Below are 17,123 nucleotides of genomic sequence, written 5' to 3' on the forward strand. Positions count from 1 at the left end.
CTGTAGTATTTTAAACTCTGGTAAAATGTTCATTATGCACAATTTATAGATGAATTTTTTTAAACTTTAGTGTTCTAATTAAGTATTCAGTAGTTAAAAGACATATCAGGAGCTATTAAACTGGATTTATACTTAGTTGTTTTGTCAAATATTATTAACATTTTGTATTACAAGACTTGTAACAATATTTTTAGTTTTTTTATTGCCTTGTAAAACACTAGAAATTAATTTTCCTTCCTTGATGCTGTGTGTGACCCTGTATATCTCTTCACCTTATTTACAGCTGCTGACAATGGGAACTGTTATTGAATAACTTATCTTCAAATTTTTATCATGACAAAAGAACTCTAATCCCTCCTCTGTCAATCATTGTTTCACAAAATCTAAATGATAAAATAGCTGTTATCTCTATGACTGTACGTGTTGCATACCTTTAAATAAAGCTATAGTTGGATATTTGCAGCTTTTCCTGTAACAGTTGCTTAAGATCTTGCTTCTGTTGTGTTTGGTGATACTTCAAAGCAATATGAAAGTGTTTAAGATTTTAGCCATTTTTGTAACAACTGTACTTCACAACTCCATGATTTTAGGATTTGTGAGTATACTTTGAAATTAACTTTGTCTTATTTTTAAAGTAAGCTGCTCTTTTGTAACATTTATCTCAATTCTCTCAATTTTTCATGCTTTTGCAAATGCTGTTCTCCTTATACATAATGAGCTCACAGTAATTAGATTGAAAAAAATCAATGTTTTTTACTGTATTTGGTGCACTCTTTATCTAGTTTTATGTTAAGGATGAGATGCTGCTTCTTGTAACACAATATGGTCCATAATGTAACCAGTCGTCTATATCAACACCAATAATCTACTAGATGTGGCCCTTAAAATTCTGTGAATGAATGCTGATGTTTTTCTGTATATAAAGATCGTAACTTTTTCTTGAAAAGGTTCCTACTATGCAGATCAAAGAGTTGAATAGATTGTTAAAAGATGCTCTGGTCTTCAGTTTAAAGGCCATTTTGTTGCAATTCTCCTTGCTTTTCCATTGTTCAAACCCCCTGATGTCCCCATAACAACTGCAAATGACACCTGTTTGAAACTGCTTGCCTTGTTCAAGCTTTGATCTCCCTCTACAATTTTTAACTCCCCCCCCCCCCCCCCAACTACTCACTTCCCTTCACTGCCAAGCTGATGATGTATCCTATAACTGAACTCTTCTTTTAATAGAGCTGCACCATGAATTTATTTATTGCATTCAGTACCTCCTCATTAGTTATTCAGTCCACCCATTTAATATTCAGCATTCTCCTACAGTACCATATTTAAAAATCTTTTGTTCTCTTCTTGTCTGAATTGTTAATTGTTCACATTTCGCTTCCATACAAAGCTAAGCTTCAGATAAATACCCTCATAAAGACTTGCTAACATTTAAGTGTATATTCAATTTTAACAAAATTATCTTTTCCTGAAGCACTTTCACATCAGTTCTTCTTCTGCTACACTCAGTTCTTTTGCTTCCCAAATAACAAAACTCATCTGCTACTTTTAATATTTGATTTCCTAATTCCATTCCCTCAGCATTACTCAATTTAATCCAGATACATTTTACTTTTGTTCTGCGTCTTCATTTACTTACACACTGTACAAACCATTGCGAATCGCATGGCAGAGGATACTTAGCATGCTACCACCTTGTTCCAATCATATATGCGGCACAAGAAGAATAACCACTTAAATCTCTCTCCGTTTGCTGAATTATTCTAATCTTCTCTTTGTGATCACAATGGAATGATGGGTAGAGGGCTGAAGCATTTCTATAGATTCTTCATTTAACATGAGATAACTGGCATCTGTATTCAAGGAGTGTCAGTTTGGGTTTATCAATATTTCTGTAAAACTCTTACATGAATCAAACAAACCTGTGACCATTTGTGCCATCCTTCTTTGCATACACCCGATATACCCTTATATGCTAATATGTTTGCCTTACTTGTCTGACGGTACATGGTGTAAAGCAAATTGACCTTTGTGGTATGCAAAGTCAAAATTTAATATTTGAAAACACTCTTAAGTTCTCATGAATTTATTGTGATAAAAAAAAAAAATTCAATGAAAAGACCAACCAGACAGAAACTGAAATGAGTGATGTATTATATTGTATTACACTACACTCACTTCTTTCATGCTGTGAGTTCTAAAGACCATTTACTTAATTATTTAATTTAATTATCAGTGACTGAAGCTGGCATAAATTGCACAGTCGAGTCAAATTATTTTAGTTAATTACTTAATTTCTTATGTAATGTAAGCACACAATGTAACATCAGCACCATTTCCTTCCTAATGAGTCTCCAAGAACACAGAACAAAATGTAGTTCTATAACAGCAAGCAGAATTGCATCAGAGGCTTTCAAGCAGCCCATATACTTTGTGCCTCTAGATTCTTACACGAACAATCAGTCTCAGTCTCAATAGGATACAAATGTGATCTAAATAAGATACATTTCAATGCTCCTTAATGACGGTAGACTTCATTTACTTAGTACACAAGTCCAACATTCTGATTCTATTCAGTTTTACTGCTATTTATAATTTTTTACTTTCTTTGGGTTTTCAAGTTATTTTGTTTCAGATAGGGTTTTGATCTTTTATTTCTTTGACATGAGAAGTCATGATCAGGTTATCTTTGGTTATGGATTTTTCTTTTGTTGTATTACATTCTGTATGCATGAACATTGTTTGTAGATGTTGATTTTTGTTCTCATTTTAACATTGAATAAAGTTTCATTTTTACACATTACTGTAAGATCAGTACATTTTACATATTGTTATTTTGGTACATTTTTACTCTTACATAACACCAGCACTGTTGCTGTTACTTTTTTACTCTTGAGGTTGTATTTCTTTTTTACCATGGGTAGATTTATTAACTATGCCCGCTTTTGACCAAGTTTCACAGAAATCCATGAAAAAGGCCATCGATTAAGGACTTTTTCAAAGGTATATCACTACAATTTCTTGATTAACAATGTCATGGTTTGATATTTGCTCATGCGAATGACATCCATTGTAGTCAGTCAGAGCAGCTGTCTGATGTTCTATCCAAGGGCATATGCCACCAGGCATCAGATGGCAGCATATGAAACAATTGCATAAAAGAATCACAAAATGCTTAATAACACTAGCTTCCTGGGGAAGAAAAGAAGAGAATGATTAACTGTCAAATGAGAGGCAGAGGTATGCTCTTGTGTAACAAGTTTATAGCTATCCTAATCTATCTACTGAAACTGTGTGGGCTTAGGGAGTGTCAGTCTGTCACAGAATTTTTCTATCACCAGTACACACAATTTTTTTTTTTAATTTCATTGGACAGTTGGCAACAGTTTGTGATAATAATAATAGTAATAACGTACCCTCTGTAACATCTTCAAGCACTTGCTTTGTGACTTTGTAGTTGATTACTTGGAGTCTGATAAAATATTTATTCAGTTTTAAGTTGGCCACAGCATACCTCCTTCAATTACCAGTGCCACATGCAAACCTAATTGTCACTCCACTGACTTAGGTTACTAATACTAATTCATTTACTTAAGGCAATTCTCATTTCTTGTTCCAATCCAGTTGCACATTTTTAAATAGATTACATGTTTTGATCTTTCTGGATCATATTCAGATCTCAAACAAAGTGAAACTATTAAAAGCTTCTCACATTGAAGTTTACACAAAATTCTGTAAAATTTTGCCAATCTTTATTTTATTTATTTTTTTTCCAATAATGTTCTGATCTGTTTTGTTCACCATGGGGGATCTGTAACCTCAGAGATTCTTTTTTTTAATTTATTTGGTACATATCTCTCAATTGCCATTGATACTATATCTATGAATTTAAATCTTATCTGATCTATGCTTACACACACACAGTTTGTGAGGAGTGGAGACAGTCTTTTAGGAAGACATGTAGTGAATTTTTATCTGCTTTTTTTAAATAGTTATATTTTGCTTTTTTGTTGGGTTTGAATGTTACAGTATTCAGTCTCACTACAACAACCTTGTGGTCACTAATCTGAGTATCCTTCATGATGCTTCCTATTTGATCAGGATTATTTGTTGCTAAGTGGTCAAATATGTTTTCACAACCATTTACACTTCATGTGGACTCCTAAACTAATAGTTTAAAATAATTTTCAAATAATGCATTCATTCTGATTTCAGACAATGATTTATGCCTACCACCTACATTAAACATGTATTTTTGCCAATACGTTGAGGATAGATTGAAGTCACCACCCACTATAATTGTATAAGCTGGGCACCCATTTTAAATAAGACTCAAGTTTTCCCTCTGCTGCCATCTTGACTTTGGGGCTGGTGAAAGGAACCAATTATTAACCTCAAGAAAGAATAGGCAGTTTTGGTTGCTAAATGATTTTTTATTTATTTAATTTGTGACATGTTTCACTCTCACTGGAGCATCATCAGACATCACGTAAAAAACACTCAAGAACCACTGGCAAGTGTACAGAAAGTCCTGCAATCACCAAACGTGGCACATCATTTAATAAAATTTACAGGACACTCGATGACTACTGGCAAGATTACAGAACATCCCACAATCACCAACGTTGTCCCATAAAATACACAGGACATGTCCACCTGTGTTACACATATTCACTCTTAACACAACAAAGAGCATGTTTACTATGTATGCCAGATGTATAAAGCGTCCTTATGGCACACATTTACAGCTCCTACAGTAGAAACTGAGACTGCCTATTCTTTCTTGAACATCTCAGGAGGTTGCATCACCATGAGCCAAAAGATGGAGTAGTATAATTTTCAATTATTAATTTATTGCAGTAGTCAAGTATAGCCTTTACCCAAACTAACTTACAGGAACTATTTCTTCAATTGAACTGCAGTACCTATAGTGACTTGAACTTCAATGCTTCTTATTAGCACGTGGATTTCCAGTTCTTTTCCAACAAAGCTATGACAGTTTACAACTATAATACTGCTTGTTGCTAGGTATGTCTTAGTGTGTTTGCCTTGCACTCTTTTAGACTGATGCCCTCTCTGTAGGTTCCTGAGACCCTCTAACCTAATAAAACTAGCCCAGCGCCCTCCATACAGCCCTAGCTACCTGTGTAGCCATGTCCTATGCATGGTGGATTCCTGACCTATTAAGCGGAATCCAAAAACCCACCACCGTATGGTACAAGGTGAGAAATCTGCAGCCTGTGTTTTTGTAGTCTGATCCTGCAATAAGTGCCCTGAAATGTTCTATCTTTAGTTTGGTGTGCCTGGTGGTCTACCTGGGATTTTTTCACCAGGTCCATATCCTCAGTTCTCTTTTTGTGGAGTTCTGTTGCTGCTTCTATTGCATTTTCAACAAATCCAATGCAGGATTCCAGGCTGTACTCAGTTGGTACCCAATGTCTATAGAGATAAAGGTGACAGAAACCTCAACAATCACGACACTAGGTACCAAATCAGTACAGCCTGAGGTCCTGCAAAGGATCCCACAAATGGAACACTTACAACAAACTAAAAAACAAAACATCACCATGTAGATGTGTGCATGGGACCAAAGATGAAAGACCAGCACTTGGCCTGGCACATCGGGCTGAAAAGCATATGCCTAAGAACCTTTCTTGTGGGATCATGCCACAGAGGGAACACCTGGAACCACAGAGGATTAAAAAAAGCTAACCCACAGACAGGAGCTCCAGATCAAAGAGGGAATGCCTGCAATAAGCAATGAGAGGGAAGAGCGTAGGTATTAACAGTGGATCCATTCCACTCAACAAACAGACTCAGGTAGCTCCTAATGAAGATAATGAGTCACATTGTTGAAATATAATGCAAGAATAATGCTGATATCTAGCAAGAATACTTGACACATCAAGATGTTAGAGAATAAGTGCATTGGTGAGTAAGTTTAAGATGGTTAATGACTCTGAAGAGGCTTTTACAAGATAATATACAGCCACTAGTCCCCTTTTATTTTGTATATGTCCTACAAGAAAAAAATGTTGTGATCTATGTTAGAAAAAAATAATGTTCACAAATGCCTTGTCCATCAGCTGCTCTGAAGTGTGGATAAACTGGCAGAAAAGAACTGTGATTTAGAAATTGAGATAAGCTGCAAAGAAGTTTATTTATTTACAAATAAGTCAGACTGTAGTTGGGACAGTTGCACATCTTCAGCAACCATGCAGCACTACAGAAGATAATAATTTTCAATTATTAATGTATTCTAGTTGTCAAGTATAACCTCTACCCAAACTAACACACAGGAACTATCTCTTCAATTTAACTGCAGTACCTATAAATACTTGAGCTTCAATACTTCTTATTAGCACTTGGAGCTCTGGTTCTTTTCAAACAAAGCTATGACAGTTTACAACTACAATACTGCTTGTTGCTAGGTATGTCTTAGTGTGTTTGCCTTGCACTCTTTTAGACTGATGCCCTCTCTGTAGGTTCCTGAGACCCTACAACCTAATAAAACTAGCCCAGCCCCTCCATACAGCCCTAGCTACCTGTGTAGCCATGTCCTATGCATGGTGGATTCCTGACCTATTAAGCAGAATCCAGAAACCCACCACCCTGTGGTACAAGGTGAGAAACTTGCAGCCTGTGTATTTGCAGAACTGTCTGAGCCTCTGATGCAGATCCTGTTCTTGGCTCTGTATGAAAGAGCCACAGTCAGTTATGTGAAAGCTGCTACAGTGGTGAGTTCTGCCTTCATCTTGCAAGCAAGACTGGCAGCATTTACCACTTGAGTTAGCCATCTGAAACCAGAGAGAATCTCTTCCAATCCAAAACAACACACTGTTAGTACCAACATCAACTACCACCAGCAGTTGGGTATATGCTGTGTTCTTCATGACATCCAGAAGCAGCTTTTCCACATCAGGAATGACTACTCCTGGTATACACACCAGGATTATTTCCCTTCCTTGGCAACCATATCCCTAATATGGCCCATTATGTGCCCAACATTGTGGCTCCCAACTGACAGTAAGCCCATCCTCTGTAAATGGCTAGATCTTGGGGCCATCAGGCTTCCTCTGGAATGGGGCAAACAACTGCATCTGGCTTAGGGATTTTGTCAGCCACAGAATAGTGTCCAAAATCTGTTTGTCAGATGAACTGGAGTGACCCTCTGATCAGCCTTCTGGAAAGTCTTTTACTCCTTGCCACACTTCTGAATGATCTCCCACTCAGTTATTCTCAGTGCGAGCAGTGCATGGGGTGGGCACGTAGTGGAGCAAAAAGGGGACACACAGGACATGCTGGACATTCCTCAGATCCCCACATTTGGTCCCCCACAGTAATGCCCATTGGAAACAGCCTCAAGCTGTGTGACTGAAGCCAATACTGCCTGGAGCTGTGAGCAGAGGGTCGCAAAGTCAATTTGCATCTGAACACAGCACTCATAGTTCCTATCCATACCAAAGATGGCAAAACAGGGTTTACAAATTCTCTTGACAAATGAATCTCTATTAATTTATATTATAATTTTATAAATGAATCTAGAATAAATTTAGTAAATTGCACCAAACTGCTCAATTAGTAATAGAAATTTTAAGTGTTCCAAATGTCTTGTAATTTCAAATGTTTCTAAAAGAAAATAATTTCAACTGTTCATTAAGAACTAGTACATATCGATTGTAACATCAAAAATAAAGTAATTTATTTTCACAGATTTTAGCTTGAATTATAATACATCAGGTATAAAATCATATGAAATTCTTTTAGAAAAACAGCTGAGATATTGTTAACCTACTAAAAACTCAAAAAAATATTTTTGGTATCAATTACTTATGTTGAGAAAAGATAATGCTAGAGGAGGGTGTCCCTTTATAATGTGCATGCAACAATGGTCCACGAGTGTCTGTTGCAATTATTTGTAAGACCTTATGTGTGATAATTGAGTACAATCCCTCCTCCATTTGCAATGCTTGATAGGTTTGACCTTCTAAAAAAGTAAACATACCCATAGAATTTGCTGTACCTTCCTTTTCAGACTTGTAAAGTAGCAATATTAATTTATTTTGCTCACACATTCGATGACACCAAAGTGCCCCAAAGCTCAGCGTGCGTACCATATTAGCATTTCCTGGTAATAAGCTGATATATATATATATATAGCTCCTTTATGTACTTTCTTATGCTTGGGATCTTTGTTTTGAAAATGGCTCATATTTCTACATGTGTCAAGACAACACCTTTGATATGTAGTATCTTACATTAATAGTACTTTAAATCCCACTGATTGCTCTTTGCAATCTTGTGCATTTTTTAATCCTTCAGGTACAGCAGGGATAAAGCATTTACTAGCATGTTCTACTACTGCAAAGACTTCTAGTTCAGCTGTAATGCATGGTCCCTCACAGTCTGGCAGTAAGCAGCTGCTGAAGGCTACAATGCAGACTGTACAGTGAGGTGACAAAAGTCATAGGATAGTGATATATACATACATGGTGGTATTATTGTGTACACAAGGTGTAAAAGGGCACTGCATTGCCAGAGATATCATTTGTGCTTAGGTGATTAATGTGAAAAGGTGCCTAGTGAGATAAGGCCACACAACGGAAATTAACCGAATTGGAACGTGGAATATTAGTTGAAGCTAGACGTATGGGACATTCCATTTCAGAAATCATTAGTGAATTCAATATTCTGAGATCCACAATGGCAAAAGTGTGTTGAGAATTCCAAATTTCAGGCATTACCTGTTACTGTGGACAATGCAGTGCCCAATGGCCTTCACTTAGCAACCAACAGCAGTGGCGTTTGCATAGAGTTGTCAGTGCTAACAGACAAGCAACACTGTGTGAAATAACCACAGAAATCAATGTGGGAGGTATGATGAATGCTCCAGTCAAGACAGCATGACAAAATTTGGCGTTAATTGGCTATAGCAGCAGATAACTGCCACAAGCGCCTTTGCTAACAGCACGACATCACCTGCAGGACCTCTTCTGGGCTCGTGACCATATCAGTTGGACCCTAAATTCTTGTAAATAGAAGAGTCCTGATTTCAGTTGGTAAGAGCTGATGGTAGTGTTTTGAGTGTGGTGCAGGCCTGATGAAGCCATGGACTCAAGTTGTCAACCAAGCTTTGTGCAAGCTGGTAGTGGCTCCATAACGGCGTGGCCATGTTTACATACATGGAAGGACCTGGGCCCCCGGGTCCAACTGAACTGATCATGGACTGTAAATGGTTATGTTCGGCTACCTGGAGGCCATTTTCAGCCATTCATGTATTTCATGTTCCCAAACAATGTTGAAACTTCTATGGATGACAATGCACCATGGCATCAGGCCACAATTGGTTTGAAGAATATTCTGGACAATTTGAGTGAATGATTTCACCACTAAGATCACTTGACATGAATTCCATTGAACATTTGTGGGACATAATCAAGAGTTCAGTTTGTGCACAAACTTCTGCACTAGCAACCCCAGCAACACTTTTGCAATTGTGGACGTGTACAGAAGAAGCGTGGCTGCACTTTTGGAAATCTCTCATTGGGTTCTGGACTGCAGTTGCTCACTGACATATTTTCATTTAATTTGTCTTAAAATCTTGGAAGTCTGGGCATTTTGAAAAATTTCTTCTGTGTTTCTTCTGATTTGTCACAATTGTAATTTTGAAATGCCTTTCTTCTTTCTTCTAGCGCATTCTTGCATTCTTGATTCCAACAAGGGTGTTTTGGTTTTTTGTGAAGAGCGATCAGATCTTTTGCTGTTTTGATGATTTTAGTTTGAAATTTCTCCCAGTCTTCTGCATGTTGTTCTTCCCATTTTTCAATGATTTTGGAGTCTTTACTTTTGTGCAGATCAAATTTTGGGATCAGCGGTGTTTTTCTTTTGAATTTCCTCTTGGGTGTGAATTTAATTTTTTTCTGGTTAAATGATGATCAGAATCAATATTTGCAGCTCTGCATACTTGTACACCACGAATTTTTTTCTGGTAGTCATATGATATTGCAACATGATCAATCTGAAATTCTCCCAGATGATGCATGGGTGATCACCATGTTTTTTGTTTTTTGCAATGTTTCCAAAGTGAGGTTGACATAATTTTTAGGTTGTTTTGTTGGCAAAATTCAATGAGTAATGTACCACTTCTATTGGTAAATTTGTGTGCTGGATAGCTTCCTACTGTCTTGTTGTATCTGTGTTCTCTGCCAATTTGTGCACTGAAGTCACTGAGTAGAATTTTCACCTCATCTTTTGGAATTTTGGCCATCTGTGTTTCAAGTTCTTCCCAGAATATGTCTGTTTGTTCAGGCTCTTTTTTATCATCATCATTTGTTGGTGCATGTACATTAATAAAAGTGTAGTTTTTGGTTGTGTATTTGATTCTTAAGATTCATTAGTCGATTGTTGATGGGTTTCACATCTGTTACTGAGTCCAGCACTTTTCTGTCTACAATAAAGGCCATTCCAAATAGTACTGCTCCTTTGCCAATTTTCTTGTTTGTTCTACTTTTGAAGATTCTGTAATTATTGTAGTCTTTCATTTCTGAATCTTGCAAGGCGAGAATTTGATTTTTCTGCTTCGTGCTGTTGTGAGGTTGTGTAATTTTCCTGCTTGAATAAGTGTCTGAATATTGAAAGTGCCCATATACATGGGTGTTTTTCGTGGAAGTTTACAAGCACTCTCTCGTATAAGTCAAAGCTCCCCAGAATCCAAATGCTTGGCTGCCACTTTGACGTGGGCGGATTGTCCACCTGGGATAATTTTGTCATTATTTGTATGAGTCATGTTTGCTTGTCATCAATTGTCTACCTTTGATAGTTGTGTAGAGCCAGGTATTGTAAGTTCCTGGAGCATGTTTACAGCTGCACCTCCTGGTGAACAGACACCAACCCTACTGCCACTTGCTCTAAGTCAGATGCAGCATGGATTCTGGTTGTCATTTTGGCCCACAGGTGGTATTTTATTTCCCACCTACCCAGCATATCTACTGAGCGTTCCCCTATCTGCCACCTGGGGACACACCAGATGGGGTTGACAAACCCCACACTGGTTATTATTATTATTATTATTATTATTATTATTATTATTATTGTTAATATTATTCTGCTGACCTCCTGACATGTTATGCTGACTGGAATGAATTGCACAGTGGTTTTGCTCTGTATGGTGGTTATTGTTGTTGTTAAATCTCACATTCTATGGCGCAGCTTTCATATCTCCCTGGTTTAAATCAATCAATCAATAGAATCTAGGATGGAAATGAATATCTCCATCTTATATTCTGAAACGTTTATCAACTTCTCACAAATGTATATGGGCAATTTTATCTGAAGTATTCTTACCACATTTTGGTGCAACAGAGAATTATTAAAGTACCTAGTCTTGTTTAAATGTTTTTCAAAACATTCCCTATGGCTGCTTTGGTACACCTGGAACAGTTTCAGGTTAAAAACATTTTTTTCTGTAGCTTCTCCTGCACTCCAGCAAGCCAATATTTGCCTAAAATGATCTGTCAAATTCGTTGTATTTCCTACAATATTTTGCTGCCTCTGTGGCCCATGAAGTGACATCACTCTGGATAAATCTGCTGACAAATGCTATTCCTGTGCATCTGACTAGGATCACAGCATTACTCCATGAAGTGCTTCTAAAAACATAACCAAGTGGATGTTTTTATTTTCTGGCAAGAATACTTGAAACAATCTGTGGCATCTTGAATTTTCCTGCATCATCACAAACGAGAAGAATAGCACAATCCCCATATCACATAGTGAATTGTGCGATAATAGAGTTAACTGCACTCACTGTGTATTGCATGGCATAGGACCATGAACGAAACTGTTCTTGGAACCTTGTGTAACTAATTTATCTTCATGTACTATCTCCTTTATTTCTGCTAATTTTTTCTTTACTCCATCTGTTGCCCTAGTGATATATCTGTGTTGAGTTTCTCTATTGCTTTAAAACTCAACCTCCGTTTGGCTGTCAGAATGACTAGTTTCCAGCAGACATCCAAGAAGTAAATTCTATTACCATCTGCCATAATGATTTCTCTTGTTCAGAAACAATATTGCCTACTTTATGAGACAGCTACTGAACAATTTTGGATAAATTGGTTGCCTGTCGTTTTAACTTCATTTACTTCATCTGACAGCTTTTGCACAGCCTCAGATATTCTGACATATGCTAATTTTAAAATTACTATTTTTTCTGATAATTCTTTCACTAAAGCATCATGTTTTGACAATTGTTCCTATTCCTAATGTGGTCTTGTCCTGTTTTTAACTATCTCCTCTCTTTCACAGTGTGAAATCTCATTCTTTGTTGCAGTGGTCACTACCTATGCCTCTAAAATTTCACCTACATGATTCGTTAGAACAGATGTCATAGAACACATTACTTATAATTTTTTTAAAGAGTGCCGCTAATGGATCTGTCAATTGGTTTTTCTGAGTAGCTGCTACTTCCACTTCAGGATTCAGTTTGACTATATTATATTTGGTAGAGTTAATATATAATATTTGCACTCTTGTCTTTACCATAACCTGGATTTAGCACATTTTTGTTTAAAATAATAACTCTTTCCTGAATTAAAATAATTCATCACAGTACTAACTGCACAATGTATTCACTTTTAACAGTGGTGGTTGCATCATAATATGGCTACATGAAAAAACAATTTAACAGCGCCTAAAGTAAATTTTGTACAGATTTGCAACTTCACTATTCCCTACACCTAATTCCTGGATATTGCATAAAATTGGAATTAATTTACTATGAAACTTTTATGCTGAATTATGAGTTACACTGATTGCTTGCTCCAGTGATGACCAACGATCTCCTCTTGTTACACTGTTGGTTTTATTTTTTGTATTTGTTTGGTCCTATTCTTTCAACACTCACATTCAAGCAATATACATTTCAAGGAACAGAAAATATTGAATATGCTTCAGTGCATAAATACGTATGTAGTTAAATAAATCCTGTCAGTGGGCAACAGCTATAATATTCCATGCATCATCAAACAAAAATATGGTAGTATGTTTGCCTGCTCTGTTTGGTAGTATGTGCAGTAAAGCAAACTGACTTCTGTGGTATCCCAAGGCAAAGCCTAATATTTGAAAAGTCTCATAGTACCAGTTCCTTGAATTCACATACACACAAAACTTAAGCCGGGAAAAGAAAAATTCTGCATGAAAAATGGGTTCTTGAGACAACTAAAGAGGCTAGAATAGCCTATGTACCTCAGATGATTCATAGTTATCCACTTAATATTTTTTATGCAGTTTAGTGTGATAAATAAATGAAGTATGTCTTTTTATGTTAATGATATGAAAATAGATCCCAGTTTTTTGATTCAACAAACTGAAATTACATTTTCATATGATTAAATCCACTGTACCCAATGAGTTATGAAATAAAACTAGAAAATATTAGTATTCCTGTAATATTGGGCTGAAAATTAAAATTAAAACTCTAAAGCAGAAAATTCTGCTGCCTTATTTCTGTTGTGCTGAGAATCCATGCGTCAAGGTCTTAGATCAGTCTCTTTCTACAGCTTGATAAGGACTGTACAAGAAAGTGACACAGAAAATATTGGGGACTCTTTTGGCACTGGTCAGCAGAGGCTGGCATCCATCTTGACTTTGAAACAGTGCCAAAACTACCACTGCACCATGGAGTCAGCATAATTTTCTGTGAACAATATGAAAGAGAGAGACAGAGAAACTGAAATGCTTATCTCAGTGTTCAAATGTCCCTTTACAAAAGAAACCCAGGAAATTTGTCCCAGTTCAATCCTCATGCTGCCGAGAAGATGTGTCAAATAAGAATAACTGTCAGTGGTGCTGAGAAATGGCTGAAATTATTAAAATTGAACAAAGCTTTCTGAGCCAGTGGGTCTTTCTTCTGTCAGAAAAGTTGAAGGGCAAGGAAGAGGGGCAAAGGAGCAAGACTGAAGTCGTTGAGGGAAAGGGGTATAGTTCAGAAAGGTTACCCAGAACCCCGGGTCAGCGGAGACTTACTGGTCAGGATGAGAGGGTTCCTTCTCGTCCTGTCCGGTAAGTCTCCCCTGACCCAGGGTTCTGGGTGACTTTTCTGAACTATACCCCTTTTCCTAAAATTCTCCAGGCCTTTTCCTTCACCCCTATTCCTTCCCCTTCAACTCCTCTGCCAGTAAAAAGTGAAAGTTAATTCTTTGTAAAAGTTAAAACCTTGTAAAAGTTAAACCTTTTTGTGTTTGTGTTCTCCAGCTGCCACTTGGTGAGTATATTTTTTATCTATTAAAAAACTAACCAACGATTCCTGATGCACTGCGATGTTGAAGGTTCTTAGATTTTTTATCTATCCATTTACATTACGTTCTATTCTGAGTATGTGGCTGAGTTAATCCCATTTCTAACAATAATATGTATTAGATTTTTGAACAAGAAACCATGCCTAGTAGTTGGAAGAAAGCACAGGTCATACCCATCTACAAGAAGGGCAGTACATTGAAGTACCAAAGAGACTGGTATAGGCATGTGTTAGATCAGTTACTGCTGCTACAATAGCAGGTTATCAAGGTTTAAGTGAGTTTGAATGTGGTGTTATAATTGACTCTCGAGTGATGGGACACAGGATCTCCGAGGTAGCAACAATGAAGGGGGGGTTTTCTTGTATGACCATTTCACGAGTTTACCGTGAATATCAGGAATCCAGTGAAACATCATCTCCAACATCACTGCAGCCGGAAAAAGATTCTGCAAGAATGGGACCAATGGCAACTGGAGAGAATTGTTCAACATGACACAAGAGCAACCCTTCTGCAAATTGCTGCAGATTTCAAAGCTGGGCCATCAACAAGTGTCAGCGTACAAACTATTCAACAAAGCATCACTGATAAGGGCGTTTTGAGCCAAAGGCCCATTCGTGTACCCTTGATAACTGCGTGACACAAAGCTTTATGCCTCAGCATATCAACACCGGCATTGGACTGTTGGTGACTGGAAACATGTTGCATGGTTGGATGACTCTTGTTTCAAGTTGTATCGAGTGGATGGTCATGTACAGGTACGGAGATAAGCTCATGAATCCATGGACCCTGCATGTCAGCAGGGGACTGTTCAAGCTGGTGGAGGCTCTATAACGGTGTGGGACGTGTGCAGTTGGAGTGATATGGAACCCTTGACATGTCTAGATAAGACTCTGACAGGTGACACGTATGTAAGCATCCTGTTTGATCACCTGCATCCATTCATGTCCATTGTGCATTCTGATGGATTTGAGCAAATCCAGCAGGACCATGTGACACCCCACACCTCCAGAATTGCTACAGAGTGGCTCCAGGAACACTGTTCTGAGTTTAAACACTTCCGCTGGCCACTGAACTCCCCAGACATTAAAATTATTGAGCATATCTGGGTTGCCTTGCAACGTACTGTTCAGAAGATATCTCCACCCTCTCATACTCTTATGGATTTGTGGGCAGCTCTGCATGATTCGTGGTGTCAGTTCCCTCCAGCACTACCTCAAACATTAGTCAAATCCATGCCATGTTATGCTGCAGCACTACTGCCTGCTCACGGGGACCCTACACGATACCAGGCAGGTGTGCCAGTTTTTTTGGCTCTTCAGTGTAGAAGTGATCCATGAAACTACCATCCAATATCCTTGACAATGATTTGTTGTAGAATCTTAGAACAAACGCTGAGAAACCTGACTCACACATTTTTCACATGACATACTGGAAGCTTCGGATCAATGCAGTCAGATAGATGCAACTTTTATTAATTTCCAAAAAGTTTTTGATTCAGTACTACACCTACACTTATTGTCAAAACAATGATCATATGGTGGATCAAGGGAAATTTGAGACTGGATTGAGGATTTTTTGGTAGGGAGGATGCAACAGGTTATATTGGATGAAGCGCGATTGTCAGATGTAGAGGTAAGTTTGGGTGTAGCCCAGTGTTGGGACCCTCGCTGTCCATGTTGTATATTAATGACCTTGCACACAATATTAATAGCAACCTCAACTTTTTGCAGATGATGCAGTTATCTATAATGCAGTACCGTCTGAAAGAAGCTGCATAAATATTCAGGAAGATCTTGATAAGATTTCAAAGTGATGCAAAGGTTGGCAATTTGCTTTAAATCATCATAAATGAAAAATTATGCAGTTCACAAAATGAAGAACTGTAGTAGCCTATGACTGTAATATCAATGAGTCGCAGTTGGACTCGGCCAACTCGTACAAGTACCTGGGTGTAACACTTTGTAAGGATATGAAATGGAATGATCACATAGGCTCAGTTATGGGTAAAGATAGACTGGAATTTAGTGGTAGAATAATGGGGAAATGCTATCAGTCTACAAAGGAGATTGCTTAAAAATCACTTGTGCAACCCATTTTAGAATTTTGCTTAAGTGTGTGGGAGTAGTATCATAGGACTAACTGGTGGTATTGATAGACTCTTGAAGGTAGATGTAAACTATCCTGAGAAAGAACCAATGTTAATTGATGATTCTAGGAATATACTATAATGCTCTATGTACCACTTGCATAGGGATTGTGAGGACAAGTTAGATTAATTACAGCATGCACAAAGGTATTTAAACAATCATTATTCCCACACTTCATATGTGAATGGAATAGTAAGAAACCCTAATAACTGGTACAATCGGACATACCTTCTTCCATGCACTTCACAGTGGTTTGCAGAGTATAGAAGCAGATATAGAGTTAGAAAGCTTTGCTTATGTGGAACTCACCTTGCCCTTTTCTCAAATGATGCCCTTTAAAACAAGGATGTAAGAAAACAGGCAGATTACATATTCCTCGATTTTCAGAAAGCATTTGAAATGGTGCCCCACTGCAAACTGTAAACAAGTGTCAAGGCATACAGAAAAACTTGCCAGATATGTGTGTGGCTTGAAGACTTTTTAAGTAATAGAACCCAGTATGTTGTCCTCAATGTCGAATTTTCATCACAGACAAGGGTATCATCAGGAGTGCCCCAGGCATTTGTGATAGGGCTACCCCATTCTCTATGTATGTAAATAATCTGTGGTTAAGGTGAGCAGCAGTCTGTGACTGTTTCCTGATGACAATTTAGTATATGGGAATCTATTATCATTAAGTGGC

General features: G+C 37.5%; 1 protein-coding gene across 1 annotated transcript in view; it reads left to right on the forward strand.

Moving 5' to 3' along the window:
• The first annotated feature begins 463 nt into the window (after positions 1-463).
• The window catches only part of LOC126237153 (uncharacterized), a 219,466-nt gene continuing 202,806 nt past the window's right edge, over positions 464-17,123 (forward strand). The window contains exon 1 of the mRNA XM_049946999.1: positions 464-595. Coding sequence (XP_049802956.1) covers positions 527-595 — 69 coding nt within the window. The 5' untranslated portion in view covers positions 464-526. The remainder of the gene's footprint in view (positions 596-17,123) is intronic.

The sequence above is a fragment of the Schistocerca nitens genome, chromosome 2, assembly GCF_023898315.1.
Source record: "Schistocerca nitens isolate TAMUIC-IGC-003100 chromosome 2, iqSchNite1.1, whole genome shotgun sequence".
Classification (NCBI taxonomy): domain Eukaryota; kingdom Metazoa; phylum Arthropoda; class Insecta; order Orthoptera; family Acrididae; genus Schistocerca; species Schistocerca nitens.